Source organism: Carassius auratus, chromosome 25, assembly GCF_003368295.1.
Source record: "Carassius auratus strain Wakin chromosome 25, ASM336829v1, whole genome shotgun sequence".
Lineage (NCBI taxonomy): Eukaryota > Metazoa > Chordata > Actinopteri > Cypriniformes > Cyprinidae > Carassius > Carassius auratus.
In genome coordinates this window covers 6,109,399-6,135,082 of record NC_039267.1, presented here as the reverse complement: position 1 = coordinate 6,135,082, position 25,684 = coordinate 6,109,399, and the positions used below count along the sequence as shown (strand labels likewise).

The 25,684-nt window shown below is 35.5% G+C and overlaps 1 protein-coding gene across 1 annotated transcript in view; it reads left to right on the top strand.

The window, feature by feature from the left end:
* The window catches only part of spon1b (spondin 1b), a 64,054-nt gene that overhangs the window by 26,936 nt on the left and 11,434 nt on the right, over window positions 1-25,684 (top strand). The window contains exons 7-10 of the mRNA XM_026202300.1: window positions 19,124-19,188; window positions 20,334-20,535; window positions 22,485-22,625; window positions 23,293-23,368. Coding sequence (XP_026058085.1) covers window positions 19,124-19,188; window positions 20,334-20,535; window positions 22,485-22,625; window positions 23,293-23,368 — 484 coding nt within the window. The remainder of the gene's footprint in view (window positions 1-19,123; window positions 19,189-20,333; window positions 20,536-22,484; window positions 22,626-23,292; window positions 23,369-25,684) is intronic.

The window sequence follows — 25,684 nt, the reverse complement described above, 5'->3', positions numbered from 1 at the left end:
GTACTGTAAGTTTCAGCAAAGGATAAATGGGTTTCCAGTATGGAAAATCTCTCGCAGTAGATCTGCTACTAAATTTACACTAAATTTAAAAATGGCCATCCCTGTACAGCTATGATCAGCTGTTCCTCCATCTTGGCTAAGCTTTCAGTGTTGTTACAGAAATGGTGAAGGTGATTGGTAGGTTCTCGGTGTACTTGCAGCATTCTGAAATGTTTAAAAGTTTTTATCTCGCTGCAGTGTGGACACACCTGGAAACATTAGTAGGCAGTACCACATTTGCGTTGTGACCACATTGCTATTTGTGCACGCTTGCCACATGTCTACATTTGAAATAACGAACTTGAGCGTGCAAAAGATGCGATATGCGAACAGGCCCTAATAAAGCTGTGCCAACTGTCATTAATAATGTTAATCAAACAACAAAAGACATAGAAAATCCCTCACTGCTCTTGCCTAAATAATGTTTTGTTAAATAACTTAAATGTTAATTTGGACCTACAGTTTATTCCATTTCTGTCGCTTATTTAAAACACGTTCATATTTTAGAAAATTTAATTAATATTTGCATCATTAATGATTCATCTTATCCACCCTCGACCCACCTGCAAATAATCAGAATGCATTTTTTATTACCCGACCCATGTATTATGCGCAGCGCCCATAGATATAATCGCCGTCCGCGCATCACTAGTGCGTTCCTACTTCAAAATATTTCGCAATTTCTGCTTGGTACTTGGAAATTATACCATGATACTAAATCATTATCAACTTTCTGAAAAACCAGTCATAAATATATATATATATTTTCAAAAAAAAAACATGCTTCCACTAATGGCATAAAAAAAGGAACTTTTGTTCTTGTTAGTTTATGCTGTATCGCCCATCACAGATCAGGCTTTCAGCACTTTTTGCCTTCCAGCAGAAACTCACATCCTTGCCCATAACAGTCCCACTGAGGTCCTGTCAGACTGAGAGATGATTGGCCGTAGAGCTTCAAGACATATGAGGGGAGAGTGACAGGTGGTGGAAGACAGACTTCATCTCTGTGAAAGGGGAAGATTTGGACAGAGGAGATTGTAAAGGTCTTTCATTTGGATGGTGTTGAAACTTGCTTCACTGGATTCTTTACTGAAAATAACAGAAGGAAAGGGACTAGGCACTTTCCAGTTAAAAAGTTACATTAGCTCACAGAAAAAAAGGATTACTCTTGTCCAAATCTGAAATTAAATAACTGGATGAGACATTTTAGCATTCAGTATCACTTCAGTTTCAAGAATGAAATGGTGCATTAACACTAAATCAAGTGTGACAGTCTAAATAAAAATGTGAAATGATTCATCCAAATTAAGCCCATTGCCTAAACCAAAATGTTTCCTGAGATGTCTTGATCAATTGCAGGATTCCATTTTAAATCAAGGATGGTGCTGAGCCACATCTGTTGGTTCAGCAGGTCCATCGCAGCTCTTTTTTCAGTCTGTCTTGAAAAACATGAGGGATGAAAGCTACACGTCAAAGAAACAGACTTTCCCGGAGGTGTCAAATGTCTTTAAGGTAGTGATGGCACTTCAGTTGAGCTGTCTTCAGTTTTTGAGCCATGCCAGACGCTTTGGTGGAAAACTCACTTTATAGTGTAGCTATAGTCTTGACAAGTAGATAACAACCAGCTACTTCTTTTTAATGGGAACACTATTTTTACCTTGAATGTGTCCTTCATTAACTGATTCATTAACTGATTTTGCTTAATGGAATCACTAAATATGAATAAAATGTAGAAAAAATATTAAAAATGTTGGTAAACAGTTTTAGATTAAAAGTTTAGGGTTGGAAAGATTTGTAAATGTTTTCAAAGAAGTCTCTTATGCTCACCAATCCTGCATTTGTTTGATCAAAATACAGCAAAAAATTGAAATATTATTACAATTTAAAGTGGCTGTTTAATATATAATCAACTATAATTTATATCTGGGATGTTTAAAGTTGAATTTTAAGCATCATTACTACATAAGTCTTCATTGTCACAGGATCCTTTAGAAATCACTCTAATATGCAGATTAGAAATGGGCTGCTTGTGAATACCCTAGTAAAAAAAAAAAAAAAAGTATATTTAAAATACATTTAGTTTAAACAATGTAAATTTCAAATCTATAACATATTTACTGACATATCGGTCAAGACTCGCTGATATAGAAATTATAATTAAACATTATATGGAGTACTTCTTGTGCACAAGGCATATTTCTTCATATGAAGCATAAAATTAGTTGTGATGTCACTATTAATGAGAGTTATATAGTGATAATATTGGTCTTTAAATGCAAGATATTTAAAGTGTACCTGAAGTATACTTGCAATATAGTTCGACTTTAGCACAGTCTGATATATGTCATTATATCTTCAGTTTGACTACTTCCACACAATTAAAGTGCATTAAGTACCAAATGATTATACCAGTTTAGTATACTAAAGTACAATTGAATGGTATTTGTATTTAGGACATAAATATCTAAATGTATTTTTAGTGTACTTGGCACACAATAAATGTATTTCAAATATATTTGAGTATATTTATTTTTACTAGGGGAGTGCTGTATATTTCCGCCACTGATACGTCTAAATATGGATTGTGAGTTTTTGGAGGGGGATCTTTTTTCTCTGCTTTGCACAGGTGCTAATGAAGCAGCTCAGGGCATGACTGTGTGGAGTGTACTTGTTTGCTTGTGTGTAGTCCTGGGGTGGTCTTTGTGGTCAGGATCAGACAGATATTGTCACCATCCACTGGTGGGCCTGTTGGCAGATATGTTCTCCTGAGCTGCAGGGTTTGATGGATCCTAGATCGCCCTCTCTCAGCTCTGTACTCATTAGGCTGCTTTGTGAACAGACGTTGACTGATTTATGCGTGTGGGGTTTCATTAATTATGCCGTGTGTCATTCAAGCAGATTAGTTATTTCTAACTTTTCCAGTGGATTGTCAGTTTGAAACAGTTGAATATTTATTACTTTTTTTGTTGATAATTAAAGGGACAGTTCACCTAAAAATGAAACTTTTGTCATCATTTACTCACATTCGTGTCATTCTAAAATTGGAAGGCTGCTTCAATTCTTCTGTTTAAAACAAAATAAGATTGACTTGGAAATTATATTTAATTAAAATGGTTTGGTACCAAGATTCAGGGTTGAGTAATTGACAGAATTGTAGTATTTGGGTGAATTATCCCTTTAAACCCAATGAAAATGACTGATGTGCATATTCAGAGATTAAGTGTCAGATTAAGTGTCAGAGATTAAGTTTTAAATTATTCGTATTCATGAAATAAGTGCTTGAGCAATGATCCAGATGAGACAAATCATTTGGAGATGACGGTGACAGTGAAGAGACTCCAAAAGGCTAATTGGCAGAGTTCTGCTGGATAAACAACAATGGGTTGTCACTTTCTTGGTTAATTTACTCCAGGAATAAGCAAGGTATTTACATAGTAATTTATGCTAATTGTCTCTTGTGAATTTTTTTTTGCTCAAGCCTATGGAGCAAGTATAGAAGCACATTAGCCGGACCTGAATGGGTTTATTCTTAGCAGTCGGTTTCTTGTCAAAGTGACTTTGAGAAAAGAAAGTTTGGATTACATAACACAATTACCAGAGCAGGTAGCTAAGGTTAAATGGCTGAATCCCATGTACGAATGAGAAGGTAATGCAATTACAAACAAAGTGCTGATTCTGTCACAGTGCTAGATACAAGTCACATATTGCCTTTGTTGAAAAAAGTCTTTGTGTTAGCCTCGTGAAGTAAGAGATGTTACCTATGCAAGTAGAAATAATCAAAAATGAAAGGCTGTTTTTCCCAAGCTAATGAATTTACATTAATAATGCATAATTGCAAACAAACTTTCTTGCTGTAATAGGTCTATAGTCGATTGCAATCTCAGAATTTTTTTCTTTTATATATATATATATATATATATATATATATATATTGACATTGTCAGGAAATTTGAGAAAAATCATGGGGGTGATTCTTTATATTTATAGGAAATATGTTTATCCGAAAACGTAAAGACTTGACATAAAATGTAATTAAAGGTATTTTTGTTATTTTATTTATTTTAGGGCAATCGATTACATTTTAAACCACGTTTAATTGCATGATCGTCATGAGTTGACTCGTGATTAATCGCAACTTAATTGCACATTTGTATCTGTCCCAAATGTACCTTAAATTAATACTATTCAAGTGTTTAATACTCAAATCAACATGAGCATGGACAAATATAGATGTGGATATGAATATGGATAGCCAACTTGGACATCATACTACCTTGCCTGCAGCTAATCTGTGGGATATTCGCTGGCCTGACAATGAAGAATTGCCTCTGAGCAGCTAGCGATAAGCCGCACGATTAGATATCTGATCTGCATGCTCATTACATGTCGAGGGATTGCTTCCTTAACGAGATTAAAACAATGATTATGCAACACACAACCCTCAGGGCCATGCATGAAAATGCATCCTAGTGTTAAACGTTTATTTTAATAACCTTTACCTCAACCCCCAAATGACAACACTTCACCAAAACCCAGCACCACACACCTGTTGTTTGTTAGATGTGACAAAACTCCAAATGAATTGCCCTCTGGTCCAACACGTATGCAATCAATATCACGCCGGCCATATGAATTAGCAATTATGTCTGAACTTTTCGCTCGGGGGCTCTGTGGCATGGCATTTGAAAAACAAAATGATTAAACACTGCTTTTTTCCCCTCCCAGTATAGCCTTTCTTTTCATTTTTGTTTAATCATTTTATTGAATGTAAAGCATGGCTGAGTTTTTAAAGTGGGAGGTATCACACTGCTCTCGTACAAGAGAAACTAATTACAAAACAAGATACAAAATCACTCATAGAAAATGAAAGTCAGTGGGCTTCAGGATATGAAATCTGAAAACGGTTTACCTGTGACTTCTGTCGTTTCTTCTACAAAATGGTTTGTGCATGTAGTAAATTTCCACGTTCTTGTTTGTAAGCTTCAGATCCTCAGAATCCAAGAGAATGTGTTCCCATCCGGGTTAATCTAGCCTGAGGTAGATGTACATTATCCTGTCTGCCCTTATAAGTGTGATGGAGACGGTTATGGCTTCTTCACGTCAAAGCAGATTAACTGGTAGTCACTGTAGCACGTATATGATGTGATATCTTATCGCTCTTATCCTTCGTGCGCGGCATAAACAGTCTCCCAACTGACGTCTTTATGATGCCTTGTCTCTGTTTAGCATACCTGCTCTTTATCTTGGATTTATATATTGCTGTGGAGTGATAAAATACATAAAGATAACTTTGCCAGTAACATGCTACAGTTCACAGCTTCTTGTTAGAAAAAGTAGCTTGACAAATAACTGCATTGGTTTGTTTGAACAGTTCATTTGAATTAATAGTTCACTGATCAAATAAATGATTCACTGATTCATTTTAAAGTTTTTTAAGCAAAATGTAGCTAAATGCTGGTTTTTTTTTGCTTCCGTTATAGAAATTACTTTGTTTTTATACTTTAGCTGGTTGTGTTAATGCACAATTACATTAATTTTAATGCTGTTGTGTTCAGTTAGTTTGCTAACTCAGATGTTTTTATGCCAGATAAATTATCTAACTAAATTTTATATTTTATCTAATCTCATGCATGTACAAAGATATTACGTATCTTTCATATCGTTAACAACTTTTTGAAATGGTAGCTTGAATGTATGGAAAGATGTAACTCAGAAAAATTTAGTCAAAATTAAGCAAAACATGGTCTTGTATGCTCTGATTGAGAGAGAACTCGTATATAAAGCCATCTAGATTCAGTCCAAGAACTTTAAAGCCATTTTTCTCATCATTTTTCTATAGTCTTGGTCATTTAGTTGTTCATAGACAACAAAATGAAGAAACAACTGAATTTGTGCCTTGGAATTTGATCCATTAGTTTTGTTTTCTGTCATTCTTTTGTTTACCTAATGCTTTCAAGTAAAATCTCCCACCGTTGGGGTTTCTTTGTTCTCAGCTTCTGAATGACATTTTTTTGCGGGGCATAAGGGGTTCACTGAGGTTTTCATTAATCCTCCATCTTAATTGCTTGACTCGGTTACCTCACGTGTCACTTTCTATTAGCAGCATTTTGATGTGTAATGTGCAGAAGACAAGATAATTACAGAGAGATGGCTTGGGTAGTGCACAACATAGAGGAAAGGTTATTTGCATCTGTATAGAGCCTGGGTGCCATAGAGCTACAAAGTGTCACGTCTGAATGTGCTGCTAATGCGTTTAGCTTGAGTTCGACATGCAAGCTGTGTTTTTCTAGCGAGCCTCCCAAGTGGATACTGCATGAATTCAAATAGAAAGTAAAGAAAGTTTTAAATGCTGAGTAATTGCACTTGAAAGGTTTGATGTTGCCTTGTAAAAAATTGGGGAGTTTTATAAATATTTACACAACAGTTCTTTCTGTAAGTTGAATCTGATTGACCGAGAGACTTTTCCAGGAGTGTGATATTCTAGTGATAACAGAACTCCAGCCGTTTCACCGTTTGTATCACTCCGCTTGCGGTATTTCTCACGGCAAGTGTCATGGCGGACGCCCGAATCCACTATAATTTTATAACTACTGTTTTTTTGTCAGAGAATGTAGTTTTAAGAGTTTATTTTTAGGCTAGAAAGTATTCTTAAGACTTTAAATATGCAGTTTGTTTAGAAAAGATACAATTTATTTAAAACATTTACTCTGATGTTTTCTGAGATGTGAGCTCCACTTGCTCAGTCCAGTTCTCTCTCTATTAATACTCCACTCTGCCTAACACATTGCTTTTAATACAGTAATACAATAAATTGTCAATAAGGCAACTCAATGTTCCTTCATTACTGGTTCTAAAGTGATGGTTTGGAGTTAGTAACAGAGGCTTGGTCTCAGCTGTTAAACTGTCAGCTTGATTTTTGAAACCGTGGCGGAAGGTAGTAGTTCTGTGCAAAAAAGCCTTTTTTAAAGACACTGAATTGTCGTTTCTTATGCATTTACTCACTCATGCCATCGAACAGTTGTATAAATGCAATATTACACTCATAGCAGTGTGATAGCACAGATCTGCCCATATACAGGCATATAGCACTGCTACGTGTGTGTGTGTGTGTGTGTATATATATAACATTAAACATAAAAGACAAAAATGAAAAAATAAATGCTTATAAAAAACAAATAGTCAGATAGTCTCTGTATATGTGTGTATATATATTTATATACACACATGCATATATACTGTACATGCTGTACTAGCACACACTATTATATATAATGCATATATATTTATAAATAATATTATACATATTATGTTCGAACTTTATTTAATATTTGGTTATATATTCAAACAATAAATATATAGAGTTTGCATCAGTTGATCCATTCTTTTTTTGAGTTTGAGTCTCACTTTTTTTCTTTTTCTTTAAGGTTCCTGCAAGTCAAAAATATAAATTTGGACCAGGAAGACAATCCTGATTTTTAAAGTTCACGTCATCTTTACATTGGTATTATTCCAAGAAGATAACACATTATTAAAGCTTTGAACAATGTTATTAAAGAGACTAATGGACATTTTAGTGAACCATTAAATTTAATGATCACTTTGGCGCTCAGTAGAGGATATCAAATTTATCTCTCTGAGTCACAAGATTTATTTTGGAAGCTCGTAAACAAATGAGGTTTTTGGCGTGGAAACATTTCCTGAAGAGTTTATTGGAAATGCATTTGTTATTATTCATCACTTTGTCCAGGTCCTGCACCACTCATGTCCAAATCAAGATAACATGAACTCCAGCGTGTGCTCATATTGCAGATGTGCCAAAAGTCCTTCGCAGGAACTTTGTCGGAAGTCTTCAAGCCTGCTGAGGTCAGCAGGTCTATTTCCCTGCCAAATAGGTCTATTCCCTGGGCTGGCGGGAGGTCGGAAACTAATTACAGAACGCAGGGCAGGGAAAAGTCAACTCATTTTCTTCCACCTCCTTATTGGTGGTTGTACTTCAGCGTGTTGGTATAGCAATGGACATTGAAGGATACACTTCGGCCATAATGGATTTATCAAATAAAGCTTGTTGCACTTCATACAATACCTCCTCCTGTCAAAATACACACTTTTAGGTTGCTGCAACCCACAATACGATAACATAAGCCTGGAATATGTCTCCAAAGGCTAACAGACCAATTATGTTATGTAACACAGTGACCTGTGCATAAATGTACCAGCCAGAAATTGGTGACTTTTAAAAGTCTATCGATTTTAAGGTGGCAGCTGCCCAATTAGCAACTGATCATTCTCGTCATCTAGATTCGTCATTACAATGCACAAATGAGAACCAAGGCTCATGTTGCTAAGCTATATGGCAACATCTGTAGTTATTCCCATTTTTTTTTTTGTCTAATTGGATTGAGTTTAAGTCCAAGAGCTAATGAGTGTGGGAACAGCGGCTGGAAATCAAGTGATGCATGCTGGCATGTCGGGTTCGAATAATAAGGTGTAATTGGAAGAACCGATGATAATGGATATGGCTTTTCAGAGCCAATTAAAGCTTTATTCAGCTCCTAAACATACTGTATCAGCATCTGTTTTGTTTAATTACACATCTGTTGAAATTATTTTCGACAATAACAAGAGTAAACCAACATCACTGACTATCATAATTAAGTCGAAGGCTCCTGAAAAGATTGTTTTCGGTTCTTGACATTTGAATAAAAATGGAATCTGAAATACATTTTTTTATTTTATCTTTATCTTTATATCAAATAATTATGCTGCGATCTTTTAATTCATCCAAAACCCCTTTTTGACAAGCAGTGCTTCCAGAGAGAACATTAGTTTTACTACTATAGTGTTTTAAAGTGACTTGCAATCTGACCAACTTTGACACACTGTGGTTGAAGTAGTTGTTGGTTTATGCTAATGATTTAGCCAACTTTATGAAATGCTTCTTTAATTCTTAGTTTTTTTTTTTCTTTGTCTGCAGGAGTGAGAGAGAATTTACGTGTGGACAGTCATATCTCTGTGATCTTATGGCTGAAACCATTGATTAATGAAACTCAGCGAAGCACTTTCTGACACAAATTATCTGGTAGATTGCTAGCTTTCAGTGAATACTCAAAAGATGATTTTATTGGTCTGAGGTTGCTCTTTCAAAGTTTAGGAGACTTAATTTAGTTGTGTGATAATGTCAGTTATGTGACATTGAATTATTAACTTGGCCTTAGATGTTTCTCCTGAAATTGCATTGGAGAAATCTAAAAACAACACAGGCATATTACTATAAAATGATTGTGGATAGCATAGCTCAGATAATTCGATTTTCTGTGTTAGATGAGAAAATTTGTTGTTTAGTTAAAAGAGGTAGATCGATTTTATTCTAACTCATATACAATCTTACAAATGGCAAAGAGCAAAAGTTTTAGCTTTGATCATTTTTTAAAAAATTATTTAATTAGTGCCCTCAAAAAATTAAAATTGGCAGAAAATGTACTTAATCTGAGATATAGATAAGTTGTTTCGTCATCAGAACAAATATATCAATACTGGTATCAGTAATAAAAATATACAATATAACAAATATTTAAAAATATAAAATTTTTATGTTTTTTTGTACATTAATTTGAATATTGCATGTGAATTTATTGCAATATTGCAAAAGTATATTTCAAAACTTTAATGGTTGATGAGATTAATTGTGATTAATTTCAGAAAAAAATGTGTGATTAGTTCATCAATTGACACCACTAGTTTAAAGTTAAAACACCTAAATGATGGATTTGTTTTTTGCAAACACACATTTTTTTGTTTTACAAGATATTAGTTGAGGACTGAGTGTTGATTTCTTGTGGATTATTACTAATTTGAATTCTCATTCTGATGGCACCCATTCACTGTAGAGGATCTTATTAAGTTCCATTTATTTTCTCTTTTTATTTGTAGAAAATGTTTTTAATGGGGCTTTAAATAACTCATAAAACAATAACCAGATCAGAAAAACCTATGGTGAAACACACAATGTTTTAAATCTCCATTTAACAAAATAGAAACTTCTATAAAGACAAAAATAATGTCTGAATGAATGCTGAATCTATTTCATAAGAGTTCATTTGAAACTTAAACGATACATTAAAAAAGTTATAGAAAAGTTAAAGCAGTTTCTGTGTGGGATAGACATTATGAATGCCAGGGAGTTGTGACATTTTCCCAATGCCTGCTGGCTGTCGGCCTCACCTCTCCTTCATCAGAGTGACAGAATGAACGACTGAGAGTTTTATATGGAGACTTTGGACCGAAAAAACCCTTCGGCCCGATTGAAAGGTTATTATAGAGAAAATGAGAATTTGAAAATCTATATTTATATATAATAATAATAAAACATTTGTTATATAAATGTCCTGTTTTCTTATTTTAGAAGTACGATTGTCAAAATCCATAAGGCAGCCCTATACACTGTGAGAAAAATAGAGCGAGGGAGAAAAAGAGAGCGAGAGAGAGAGGCTGAATGTTATCTCATTTTCTCCTGTCTTGCATTTCCCAGGATTACATTAAAGCCTGGATGGGGATCCAGTAAGAGTTAGTTATTATTAGCGCAGTTCCCTCTTGCGTTTTAGCAATATTAGCATAAACAACCGTCAACCCTTCTCCCACTGTAAACGCCGCAACAAAGGCCTTCAAACCCTGGATGAAATTATGAGCTCTTTTGATGTTACAATCTTGAGCCTGATTAAAAAAAAGGGACGATCAAGCTTTGTTTTCCTTCGTTTGATCTGAATCGTTGGCGTGTTGCTTGGCATCCCTTTCATGTCAGAATTATTAATTGTGGCTTCACCTGTATGAAAATTATCTTTCGCTGTTGTTATGTTTTTACTCAGAACTTCACATCAGCGAAACATGGCTCCATTAAAATGGAATGTTGAAAAGTGAGTTTGATCTGTCAACCGTGAGACAGTTGAGCAGGAGACCGGGGCAAGTTGTCACACAGAAAGTTCTGTAATTTACTAGATATATAGGATTTTTGGACAGTATTCAACTTAGTTTGATAGTTTGAAATTACTGTATGCTGCAAAGTGCCCAAGTAATCATGACTCTGTCTTTATTTTCAGTGTTTCTTGTGTGCTGTCGATTTTTCCTTATCTCCATTTTGAAAGTCACGTAAGTCATTAACCGGCAAAGTTAAAGAGAATAGCATTCTCATTAAACTTTTTCTCTGCTTTTAAACAATTCCAGATCTGTTGCTGATTAAGTGAGCCTTTGTGTAATGGACTTGAAAGAACGGTGGACTTCTTGCGTTACTGTGAAATCACGCGCCTTTAAGCAGATCCATACTGAAGATTGTGAATTAGTGAACAATAGCCTATACAGGGATTTACTGAGACTTCTTATTGAGCATGGCCAATTAAAAATAATGTGTGCCAGAAAGACAGCAAAAAATGATTCATGCATTTTAATAATGTCAAACTGTAGGAAAATAAGTGCATATATATATATATATATATATATATATATATATATATATATATAAATAAAAACTGTTACAGGGCTGACCATATAGGAGGGAGGATGTCTATTAGTTTGAGGTTGTATTGTATTGCGTTGCTAATGTTATTGGAGTTTTTCTTTTTCTTTTCTTTCTTTCTTTCTTTCTTTCTTTTTTCTTTTTTACATACCTGTACCTGTACCTGAGTTAATTCCAGTTCACACTATGGGCAATAACTCTAATGATAAATATTTTATATTTAAACCATTTGATGACATAACTACAATACGCTCTTATAATAAACATAATGTTATTGTCCTTTAATGTGGATTAATATATCGGCTTGTTAAGACCTAAAATTCAAACCTGTATTTCTTGTGTGAGCTCCGCAGCTCAGAGTATCTGGAACACATGCTTCTACAAAATTATTTTTTTGTTAAAGTGCCCTTATTATGCCATTTTTAAGGTTCCTAATATAGTTTTGGGAGTCTCAATAGGTTTACATGCATATAAGGTCCAATAAGTCAAACAATGCCTTCATTTTTGCTCAAAATATGCATTTAATATCAACTTATTTTTCCAGTGACTGTCAAATGACTCTTTCGAAGCAATTCTAAGATTAACTCTCTTTAAAAAACCCTTTTGTGTGAGCCTACTCTGCTCTGATTGGTCAGATGGCCAAGTCTGTTGTGATTGGTCTGCCGTGTACAGCACACACCCATTGCTGTAGTTCCATATTTGAATGATCGATAGAAAATATAAAAAGCTATTGTTTATCGTTCTTACAGTTTGAGATTCAGTGGAGCCGGTATGTCTCAATAAACTGGGTATTGAGCCGTCTTTCGAGCACAAGCATTTTGTAAATCCCACCATGAACTGCCAGAGATTAGAAAATCAGTCATCAGTAAAATTACGCGTTTGAGGGTGGGTCAAGTTGTTCGCTGCCGGCCAATGTAGAACATAGCTGCGCATTATGCAAGTGTGTTATCCCAAGACATGTAGCCATCACGAAAGTGGGATTTAAATTACTAATGACTCATAAACGCTGTTCGGAGACGATTCTTTGTTTTGGGAGAAAATAACTTTATCTTGCTCTTTTGGCTTTGCAATTTTGCAGATAATTTGCATTCACATACAGCTAGCTACATTACACACTGCATGAAAGGCAATGTTAGAAATGACATAATAGGGGTACTTTAAATGATCGCGTTTGCTTTTAAGCATGATTGGACAATTATTTTCAAATAATTTGCATTGTATATTTGTTTTTTAACAAACCCACACTTTACCAAAAATCTCTAAGGCTGAAAACAGATTTTAGATGATGTGAAAATAAAGTGTGCAAAAGCCTTAGAAGTGTGATTCTGAGTTGTTAGCTCTGACTGACACCTCTCTGAGCATAACTCAATTACTTCCACCGCAGCTAGCAGCTGATGGACATGTCCTGCGGGAATCGCAGTCATGGGCAGCACAGGCCACAATTGTCCAGACAAGGTCAAGATTACCAATGATTCAGAACTAAAAGGCAACACAAAAGGGCCAGTAATGTACTAGGACTGTTGAAGGATTATTCTGGGTTATTGGGTGATAAGTAGCAATGACTCTGAAAGAAGCGGTGTAGATTGGAAAAAGTGATTCAGAGGAGAACTTCAGGACACGCTTGCCGGGCTCTGGATGGCTGGTAATTGCTGTTTGCCAAATGAGTGGCAATTCCAGAAAACTCAATATTTTTCTTTGTCACTCTCTATCTACTCTTATCTGTGTGTGTGTGTGTGTGTGTGTGTGGTAGAGAAGAGGTCAAGGTTTGGCTGGTTAGCATGATTCAGTTAGTCCCCTGCTGGTAGGTTGATTTAAAAAAATACATAAAAAGTGCAATTCATGCTTAAAATGGATTAAATACACATTTTTCATAATAAATATAATTTTAATTGATTTCAATTCATTTTTTGATATTTAGGAGGCATAAAGTCAAATGAATAAAAATCCATTATAATGAACTGGATTTTAATTTATGAATTACACTTATAACTCCTGCAAATATCAAAATGAAAGTCAATATTTAAGATAATATGATGGAATTCATACATAAAATAACTTAAATACATCTCTTCACTGATGAATATGATTTTCATTTCTGAATTAAAACTAATTTAAAAAATTTTTAGGGGCATAAAGTCTACATTTTATGGTGAAACAATTGGAATCATACTTCAGTGAAGACTTGAATACACATCTAACATAATGAACATTTAGATGTCAGACTTAAAAATTAAGTTTGATATTTTTAGGGGGCATAAACTCATACAGATTCCTGATACTATAATGAAAAAAAGGAGGGCAATACAATGCAAACCTTAAAGGTGCTGTAGGGAACTTTTGTAAAAAAATATTTTGTACATATTTATTAAACCTGTCATTATGTCCTGACAGTAGAATATGAGACAGATAATCTGTGAAAAAAATCAAGCTCCTCTGGCTCCTCCCAGTGGTCCTATTGCCATTCGCAGAAAGTCCCCCGCTCCCGGTAAAAAACAACCAATCAGAGCTGCGGTCCGTAACTTTGTTTGTGTTCAAAATGTATTAAAATTAACATAATAAGCGAGTACACCATGAATCCATTTTACAAACCGTGTTTTAGCTTGTCCTGAATCACTAGGGTACACCTATAATAAGTGTTTATATTCTGACTATTTTAGATTGTTTCGGGGGTAGCGGCGGAGTAACCCAGTACCTTTGTGATTCTTCATAGACATAAACAGAGAGAAGTAGTTCCGGCTACGATGTTCTTCCGCAAGACGCAAGCAGTTCTGTTTATTAACCACTAGTGAAAGTAAAAGTGAAAAAAGTGAAGTGAAAGTGAAGTGACATTCAGCCAAGTATGGTGACCCATACTCAGAATTTGTGCTCTGCATTTAACCCATCCGAAATGCACACACACAGAGCAGTGAACACACACACACACACACACACACTGTGAGCACATACCCGGAGCAGTGGGCAGCCATTTATGCTGCGGCGCCCGGGGAGCAGTTGGGGGTTCAGTGCCTTGCTCAAGGGCACCTAAGTCGTGGTATTGAAGGTGGAGAGAGAACTGTACATGCACTAACCCCACCCACAATTCCGTCCGGCCCGAGACTAGAACCCACAACCCTTCAATTGGGAGTCCAACCCTCTAACCATTAGGCCACGACTTCCCCTAGAGCGTCAAAAGTTCCCTACTGCAACTTTAATGAGATTGGAACATTTTTATTTATTATTGTCACATTCCAAAAAATACTGAACATAAAATATCATGTACTGTATATAATTACACCATGACATTTTTAAATACATTAAATGTAAACTTTTATTGAAATGGTTTTCCACTGCATGTGAAACTAACATGAATATAAAGAGCACATTTCTAAGAACTTCAGTTTTAGACTACATTTGGCTTTTCTGTATCTTTCTTTATCTTATATATCATTGACCCAAGTGCCATAACTACATCATTATGGGGCAGAAAGCATCTTTTTCCACTGACGGTCATCCACCAGCAGCCGTTGGTAATATGTGAGCTGCATGCCCAGTCCCTCAGCCCATGTGCTTATGTGAGTCTCTTTTGAAGCCTGCAGAAACGGAAAGATGTATATGACCTTCCCCGAGGCATTTCTCCAAGAACCCTCTGAGACCCTCTGGCTTCTCAGCAGTCACACTCCTCTACCTCTCATCCTTTGTTCCTCTCCTCTTCTGTCTCGCTCCATCCCTCCAGCAATTTGGTCGGGGTCAGTTTGGGGCGACGGTCTGTGAAGTGTAAAACCCGTTTTCAGAAACAGCAGCCAGGGACCCGGAGTGACACAGTTCTCATTTGCTGCACAGCAAGGATGGCCCAAAAGCATATTCACTGAGTGCAAGTGAAAGTCAACAGTTGTCATTCTTGAATAACGTCCTGAGAAATAGAAGGCAAGAACTAAAGGGGAATAGAGTAAAAGATTTCAATGAATCGATGTTATCATATACTGTGAGAAATTTTTAAACATTATAAATAAAACAAAGATTACTGGACTATGTTTTACAAGAGAGGACTATTGTTTTTTTTTTTTTTCAAAGTGTTATGTTTATTTCAATGTTACATGCAGTTTTAAGTTTATTTACTAGCAATTTCTGAGTGAAAATAGTTTGTACACCAATTTACATACTTTATACTGTACATTAAGCCAATTGTTTTGAATTACCAGTTTTTTTAAATGATGTTTAAATATGCGAATTTGCACTAATTTGCATGCAAGTACAGAATAGAAATCTGAGAACTGTATACATATTTGTATATAGTTTTATACAATTCTCAGACTTCTGTTCTGGACAGATATGCAAATCTGTGCATATTTGCATATTTAAACAGAGTTTTTAGAGAGGTTATTTTGGATATCTGTGTTTTATCACTCCATAAATCACATATTTTATCACAAATTTAGACAAGATGTGAACAAACTCTTTTGTAAAAAACAATATTCAGAATACAGTTAAATTAAAACTGGAAAGTTTGGTCTGTAGTTTGGTTTTAAAGAAACGTGTTGTAATTGAAATCTAAAGACGCAAATGGAAAAAGCATAATAAAACGAACACCTAAATGTGTATTTTGGATATTTTCTTTCAACTAGTCTTAAAAGAATGGATTAGGTTATGGAAGCAAATTAGCCCAAAATCTTAAAATTTTACCATTTTCTTGCCTCAATTTAATAACCCCCACCCCACCCCCAAATCTTGAAATTTTTGCTCTCACCCTTTTGTTGGGCCAAACCTGTATTACTGACTTTCTTCTAAATCAGTCAAAAGATATTTTGAAAATTGTCCCAAGTGTTGTTTTGAACACCATTCAATTTCACTGTATGGACAACAGTTTTTCAAAATATCTACTTCTTATGTTTCACAAAAGAGGTCATAGAGGTTTGGAAGGGCATGAGGATGAGGAAACGACCATATTTTGGATGACCTGTCACTTTACATACTGTAAATAAATACTGTCATTAGCATTCATACCACAATACACTGCATATCTGCATTCACAAAATACACTACGTGTGACCTGTATGTGAAATGCATGCGAGCGGCCCAAAGAATTGAGAATACGTTTGCGACCAAAGCACCAAAACCAAAAGTGAACTTGCCTCAAGGTGTTAAAAGCTGAACTAGAGACAGGATCCTTCAGGGAGCTGCAGACTCTCTCGAAGGAAAAAAATCATCAGTCAGCCATGAACGAAATGTCTTTCTGTTTTCTTGAAGCTTCTCGGGTACATCACTCCCTAAAAACCCTCAAGGAGGTCAGAAAGCTTCAGAAGAACTTGGTTTCTGGCCCACGGTTTGGCACTGATGTATTATTATTATTTTGCACCACAATCAATGTTCATGTTCAGAGCACTGGACCGGTTTATTTCTTGGTTCAGCGGTTTGGTGATTTACTTTGAGATTTCGCTCCTGTGTTGTCAACCTAAGTACACTTGATAAATCCTCCGAATAAGCAGGAGTGAAGTCCATTTGGCCCATTTCAGGCAGTATATTTCTTTCTGGTTCGTATGTGAGGACCCAACTTCCAGAGTGGTGGACCGTAAATTAATATCCTCAAGCATGTGCGGCACCATCTGCCTCTTCGAAACGTATTCATCAATTTGGCCAATTAGCAGATTAATTGCTTGATTACTCCAAGGCAGCTGTGTATTTCTCACGAAAATGCCAACAACAGCAGAACCGAGTCTTAGCACAGTCTTACTTCTTCTACAGCTCTTTGTTTGGTCGCAGCTGTTATTGAATTTCTGTTGCAAAGTGGGTCTATTGTTGAACCAGTTAGTGTGTCGATAAATATAGGAGTTGAATGCACAACAATATGTCTTTGTTGACCCGAGTGGCCTTTGTGTGCTATTTCTGAGGATGAATGCAGTAACAGCAAATTTACTTTTAGTGGACTTGACCTAAACTGATGGAAGTTTATATATATATATATATATATATGCATGCATTCTCTATAAGTACACAAAATCATCCTGCACAAGGTAATGTTTATTTTGCATTATTTAATTACTTTTAGTTTTATTTATATATATTTTTTTCATTCTATTTTTGTCAGTTGTTATTTTAATCTTAGTTTAAGTTTTAGTATTTTTGTAATTTACATTTTTATCATTTTTATTATTATTTCTATTTAGCTTTTTTTAATAATATAGTACTGCAACCTAATTGACTCAAGTTAGTTGCGAAGGCAGCATTTCTCATCTTTATTTGTTTATTTTTAAGTTTATTTTTTGTATTTAATATAAGTTAACAATAGCAATACCGGCACAAGATTTTTGCAATCTGACATTTAAAAAAAAAAAATGTTTTTATAATTTTAATAAAATCTTTTTTTATTTATAATTACAGTAGGTCAGAGCAGAACTGACAGGAAGCAAAGCAGGAAAGAGAAAGGTCTGGGAGTCAGGATTGGAACTCAGGACACCTGTAACACAACAGCGCCAAATGTCTTCAAATCGCAGACATTTTTAGTCAGCTTTAGTATTTCAAACACATTGAGCTTTGGTGCTCGTGTGGGTGATATGGGTTTGAATCCAGAAGATAACATATGATAAATCATGCAGTGTATGTCGCATTGGAGAAAAGCGTCTGCTAAATGCATACATTTAAATTTTAAATGAACTGTGTTGTGCCCCTATTTTATTTTTCCTGCCCTTCTGCTCATCATTTCCTGATAGCACCCTATATTCACTATCAATAAAATGATGAAAATATTTATTTCATATCATCTGCTAAGAGCAAGAATACAACATAAGGGTGCATTATTTGGATAATCTCTCATAGTCTAAGGCAACAAACAAATCTTTTCTCTCTCTCAAAAAAAAAAAGAAGCTGCCTGTGAATGTACTGGTCACTTTGGGACAAAAAGGAAAACTTACTGTAATTCAATTCTATTTTTAAGGCATCTGTTTAAATTGAAACTATACGCTGTCTCAGTGTGCAGTGCAGTATGCTTCAGTATAAACCTGAAACTGTCAGCGGTAACGGAAACCTTCAGGATCCTGTCTGAATGTTGGAACAGATCCTCAGACACATCTTTGAGCTTTTATTCTCGCAATCACAGCCACACAAGCTCCCAGCATCCCCTGATGAATATGTACAGGGATTGCCTTTCTTACTCTTTCGGTGCCTGTCGATCTCTGTCTGTTGCTTTTGTCTCAATCACGCTCTCTTACTTTCTTTGTGCCTGTTCCTTACTAATGTGGTTTTATTGTAGCTGCTTTTTGTGGTTCTCAATAAAGTATTGTTGAAGCCTGGTGTCTTTTCCCTTGGGTCCAAGTATCACAAGAAACAAATGGATCAATGCACCGAACAATAGCAGAAATCTTAAGCACACAACCTGAAGTGAAGTCTTGTCATGAATATAATAGTGTCAGAGGCTTAGGGAGAAAAATAAAGCATGGAATAGAAACTTTTAGTTTTGTAGTGCTGGAAAGATAGACAAATTGAAGAAAGTAGAACACAAAATCCTTGCTGTTTTGTTTCAGCGCTCTTGATGTTCTATATATAGGATGCAATAAAAATGCACATTCTCTTTTTCTGTCTGTTTCTCTCCATCTCTCTCTCTCTCAGGGTGATGATGTTATGACAGTTATCAAAACCAAAGCCCAGTGGCCCGCCTGGCAGCCTCTTAACGTGTAAGTTTCTATCGCTTTTGCATTTAGACAACAGCCCCCAAAAAGTGTGAGAAAATGGTTATTTTAAATTACAATAATATTTAAAAATATTATGGTTTACTTCCTTTTTGATCAAATAAATGCAGCCTCAAAAAAGAGGGGGGGGGGGGGTTAACTACGATCTTGCTTCTTGGATGAGTATTTTTCAACACTAAGACCTGCTTCATAAAAAGCTCTTTAGCACCTGCTGGGTATGTAGATGTTTCTTTCCCGCTCACTAACGAGGCGGTTAATATTTGATGTGGTTTTGTTTAGCGAAGGCTTCCGCTTTTTTGATGAGAGTAGCATTTCCCCTGCGGTGCTTTCGCGATTGAGGTTAATGGCCTCCCTCCAGCTCCAATACATCAGGACATTCTCTTGACCTATTTTAACATCAGACTGTCAATTACCACAACCAATTTACCCCATGAAGAGGGACTGGCAATAGCAGACGCTAATTATTTCCAACCATAAGTCAAACATACGAGGCGCTTTCCGCCAATAGGGCACGCTGTGCTATCCTATAACTTTTTTCTTTAAAGCATTAGAGTAACAAATTGCCTTTTTGTGTTGTGAAACGTATAAGATCCAGTATTTTTGTCTAGCATAAAATTAGGCTAGCAAAGTAGCTTGTATAGATCCTTTCGTTTATCTTCTTGACTGCATACAATGCTATTTATAACCAATTTTTATTTTATTAAAAAAAATGATTTAACTATAATTATTTACTGTTTCTCATTTTGCAAAACTTGAGTTTAATTCTCATCTGCATGGAGTGCATGGCTCTCTCTCTCTTCCTCTTTCTTCTGCTCTCAAGTGTGGGCTGTGCGAGTCATAAGGTGCTGGTTTCATGATGAATATTTAATATGTGTTAATCAATAGATCCAAGGAGCATCTTCAAACATGCAGCCTGCTCCGCTCAAATGGCAACAGTTGCTTTGGTGATGGTTTGTTATCAGGGCAATTAGTTTGATTAATTACCATCTGCATGGATTCTTACAAATTATGTCTTAGCGCATAATACAGGACACAGGCGTCTTGTAAGTGGCATTATGTTTGTGTACAGTCCTTTCTCTGAAACAACTTTATTTTCGGATGACTTCTCCTCTTCCCTTGTCTGCTCTCAGGCGTTCCGCCCCCTCCGCAGAGTTCTCGGTGGATCGAGCCCGTCATCTCATGTCGTTCTTGACTATGCTGGGCCCCAGTCCCGACTGGAACGTGGGATTGTCTGGGGAGGACCTGTGCACCAGGGATTGCGGCTGGGTCCAGAGACTGGTGAAGGATCTGGTGCCGTGGGATGCTGGTACTGACAGAGGGGTCACTTATGAGGTCAGCTTTCACAGACTGATGATTTTGTTACATCAGAACATACTGTGAGAGATTCCAGGATGGAGTCCAGATATGAGGCAACATGGGTCATTATTGAGCATACACTGAAGCTAGCTTTTCAGAACCTTTCTCTTCTACTGTATGTTAATCTAACCAGCTGTAAACAGTTTGACAAGACATCAAGTCAGTTGCTTGGTTTGTCTTATTTATACTGAATTTTTGTTATAATCATTAAATTATGTTTGTAAATATTTAATGTGTTTAACATCATATTTTTTGGCGGTTAACATGTTAATGCATTTAGTTCTAAGAAAACTCAGTAATAGATTTCAGTTGTGCAGATTATTCAAATTAAATTAAATTTACACTCAGAACATTAATGTATGCAACTGCACTCCTGCCTTACTTGCACAAAAAAAAAAAAAAAAAAAATTAATGCAAATTACGATAATTAAATAATGAAATAAAAAATAATAATCAATATTCAGCCATTCATTATTTATTATTATTACTTCTACAATTATTATTATTGTTGTTGTTTTAAAAAAATAAAAAATATAAATAGATACAAATATTATAAACGACCTACAATACATCAACGTTAATAAAAATAATCATATTCCATATTCAACCATTTAATAACAACAATAATAACTGTTGTTAACTGTAAAATAACTGTAAAAACTGTTGTTGTTGTTGTATTTATTAAGTATTATTAAAATTGTTGTTAAGTCAATAATTAAAAATAAAATATTTAAAACGTATTAAAACAACAACAATAATAAAATTCAGTATTAAGCCATTCAATAGTAATAGTAATAAATAGTAGTAATAAAATGGTTGTTGTTGTTAAAAAACAGTTATGTGGTAAAATATTATTTTAAAAAAAATGTATAATAAAAATAATTATAATAATGATCAACACTTTATGAACTTGTATGTTTAATTGTGTATCTTGTAGGTGATATTTCACTTGTTGAGCTTTATTGATTAAATTACTATACAATTAAACAAAGATACATGTTTGATTTATGAATAAATTCTCATTATGGGTGTCTTTATTATTTATCTTTAAATAGGAGCTCTGATGAAGACATGTTTGTATGCACTCTTATTAGTTCTGATCAGTTTTTTATAAACCACTCAGAACAGAATGAAAGTTATGATGTCAAATTAAATAAAAGCTTTAATTGCATTTATGCCCATTAACTTTGACAGCAATAATTACAAGGTAATGGAATAATATTTTGTTATGCCCTGAAGGTTTGATGTGAAAATGAAATTGTTTTATAAACAAAGTGAAAACTACTTTCAATTCATAGTGCTTCCACATTGTCTGAAGTTTTAAGCATTTTAAGCAAATTTAAAATTGCTTCTGAATGTACAAAATCCAAAGCTGCACTAAATAAATAAATACATAGAGGAAAAAAAGAGTGCAAATAAGCCAGTTTTCTCAAGGTGTCTATGTTGCTTCTAGTGTCAATAGCATCTTCATATTTACTCAAGAGCTGTTCAGAGCAAACAGTATTAAGTCTTTGCATGTCCCGGATACTAAGTGGAACCACACGCTGCCCCCTGCTGGTACAAGACAGAGTTGTTTCTTGAAAGAAATAAGTCAGCTTCAGAAGTTGAACTCTTGAAGCAGTTGGAGCAGCAGCTGGTCTTTGTTTTGCAGCGTTGCTCTGAAGGCTTGGAAGCGGAACGCAAGTAACTGTCAGGTGACTCAAAGTGCTGGGGCAGGAAACAAGGCCATAAATCACTCATAAAGGAAATATTATGCAGTCAATGAATGATGTATATGGAAATGAAAGGTGGGAGGCCCTGGCAGATGGCATCCAAAAGTCACATACTCTACTTCTGTTTTTCTATTACCCTCCCTCCTCTCTCTCTCTCTCTCTCTCTCTCTCTCTCTTTCTCCTGTAATCCTCTGTTTCTTATGTACATCCAAGTCTCCCAATAAACCCAGCAATCCCCAGGAGCGGATTCGACCCCTCACCAGTTTGGATCACCCACAGAGCCCCTTTTACGACCCTTCTGGTGGCCCCATCCCACCCCTCGCCCGAGTGGTAGTGGAGAGAATCGCAAGAAAGGTGTTGTTTTTTTTTCTTTTAGTTATTTATAATTATAGTATTTATATCTGTTTACACCTTTTTACAATTATCAAATCTATCATCTTTAACACTTATAATTGAATACCACATGTAATCTTGCCCGTAACAATTTATGATTTTTTATTTTCTGTTCTCTATCAAAGTGGAACAGTTTTTAATGTTTATAAATATATTTAGTATTCAGTATAAACAGCTGTGTTTAAAATAGCTGCTGACCCTGATTTGCTGAGTCATAAAAGTCAATTTGCTAAACAAACTAAAGCAGTTGCTTATAAAAAATATGTCAAAGCAAGCAGTCGTGAGACACAAACACTCAGCAACGCTCATAACACATCTGTAATCCTTCAAATGACCGTGTTTGGAGGATTCTGTTCTAAAATAATCCATTCCGGAACTTATCGACATGAACCAGAACTCTTAATATTCCACACCAGATGTTTCATCTCTGTCTCACAGCTGGGAAGAATCTCATCTCTAGGCTTTTGAGTGGGGTAAAGCATGGGATTGCCTTGAGCCAGCTAGTTTACAATCATCTGCCCTTAGAGAATCTTTTTTTTGCACGGGGCTTAGCATGATAGTGATCAGATGGCAAATGGTGGATCTTATCAGGCGCTGTGATGTTGATCCATGTTCTTCCAATCTGCAGGGAGAGCAGTGCAATACCGTGCCCGACACCATAGACGATATCGTCGCTGATATTGCTCAGGAGGAGAAGGAGGAAGGTGTGTATGGCTACGCTATCTTATCCAATTTGTAGCACCTCATTTAAAAACATAGCCACCGGACAGTTTAATGAACAAGGCGGCCTGCAGGTATCTTGGAGTAAACCTCCCAATGTCCCTTCTGTCACGGTTAAGTCAAACAACAGGAAGATGAAGAAGAACAATATGCTTTACCATGGTGCACTTCAATTATGTTTGTTGGCTAATGCACTCTGCCAGATAATTACCTGTGGTTTCCCTCCAGTTTCTTGTGAGTTTCAGGAGTGGAAAGATGGAGACTGGAATGAACAAGAGCTTTGCTGCTTTTAAAGCTAAAGAGTCTCATTTCTATGCTGCTAGCAGCTATTAGTCCAGCTCTGAGCTCAGACTCTGTTGCTGTCAGGCTGGTCAGAAAATGTTTTGATAGAAGCACTGAGCCACAAAGAGGAATACAAAAAAAAAGAGACAGAAAGATAAAAATCCTTAAAGAAAAAGTCAATCTTTAAAATGGAAATTTGCTAAATATATGTACTGACCCTCAGGACAAGTTGTAGATGAGCTTGTTACTTCAGAATAGATTTGGAAAAATTTAACATTACATCAGTTGTTGACCATTGGATCCTCTGCAGTGAATGGGTGCCGTCATGATGAGTCCAAACGGCTGATAAAAACATCACAATAAACCACAACATGACTCCAGTCCATCTGTTAAAGGTACAGGTTGTAGGACCTGCCACTAGAGGGCACACTACCAAAACAATAACAATCGCGTGGTTTGATGATGCTAAGAAGGAGCGTGGAATGATGGGATTTGTTGTCTTCTTACACAGTAATTGGGCATACATAGCAAATGCGAGTTCAATGATTTGCACAAGTAGATTATATACAAAGTAATGCAAAGACTCGATCAGACTATGGATCAGACGAGTTCTTGTGTGGTTGGCCCGTAGACTTACATTTACAGTTGCTGTCCTTGTCGACAGAACCAGTGGCAGAATGTAAACATTAATTATGTTCCATAAATAAGTAACACAATCCACCATAAAACGTGCAAAAAGAAGTAAATAAGGAACTGCTTGAAGCAAGCTAGTGGTTTGCTGGACGCTAGACACTACTTCTGCATTTGTTCACGACACTGTTGTCATGTGGTTTCTACGTCAGTAAAGGCGGTAACAAAGGGTAACTAACGTCATTAACAGGCGACTGCACTGCCCCGTGTCACTGTTTAGAATGGGGAATTTTCTCATGATTTACAAGTAGTTGAAAACATTAGAGATATTGTTAGTAATCAGCTGGACAAAATATATAACACTAGCCTAGTAGTTTTTGGATATTTTACTGCAAATATCTTACAAATTGTACCTTTAATCTATTGTCAAGTGAATAGCTGCATTTTTGTGGTAAATTTGTCATTAAGATGTTGTTTTTGACTAAAACACGAGTCCTCGATCCATATTGATTTTTCCAGTAAAAAAGGAAACTCATCTGAATCAGGAGTGAAATATGCTCAGATCAAGCACCGTTTAAAAGGGAAAACAGTCCAAACTATTCTAAATAAATATGTTGGTGGATTTTAATGTGAGTATAGGGAATGGGCTTTTTCAGTGGATGAAGCGATGTAGTATTTCATCTAAAAGCGACGGTATAAACTTAAAGGGATAGTTCACCCCAAAAATTTAAATTCGTTCATTAATTACAAACCCTCATGTTGTTCCAAACCCGTAACACCTTCATTCATCTACTGAACACAGATAAAGATATTTTTGATGAAATCTGAGATCGTGTGACTTTCTTCTCTCAGAAAAATACAACAGATTATATATTTAAACAAATTTCCTGTCTCTTCCAAGCTTTATAATGGCAGTGAATGGGTGTTGAGATTTTGAAGCCCAAGAAAGTGCACCCATCCTTTAAAAAAACTTATCCACACATCTGAGGGGGGTTAATAAAGGCCTTCTGATGCAAATCGATGCTTTTGTGTTACAAAAAATATCCTTATTTAAAGCTTTATAAACCATAATCTCTAGCTTATGCTAACTGTTGTACTCGCGTTCATGAGAGAATGGCGTTACAGTTTATAAAGTTTTAAATATGGATTTTCTTTTAGTTTTTTTATACACAAACACATCACTTTGCTTTTGACAGCCCCGAAGCCATGTGCAATACTTTTTATAATGGATGGACATACTTTATTGGACTTTAAAATCTTAACACCCATTCACTGCCATTATAAAGCTTTGAAGAGCCAGGACATTTGTGTATATATATATATATATATATATATATATATATATATATATATATATATATATATATATATATATATATATATATAAT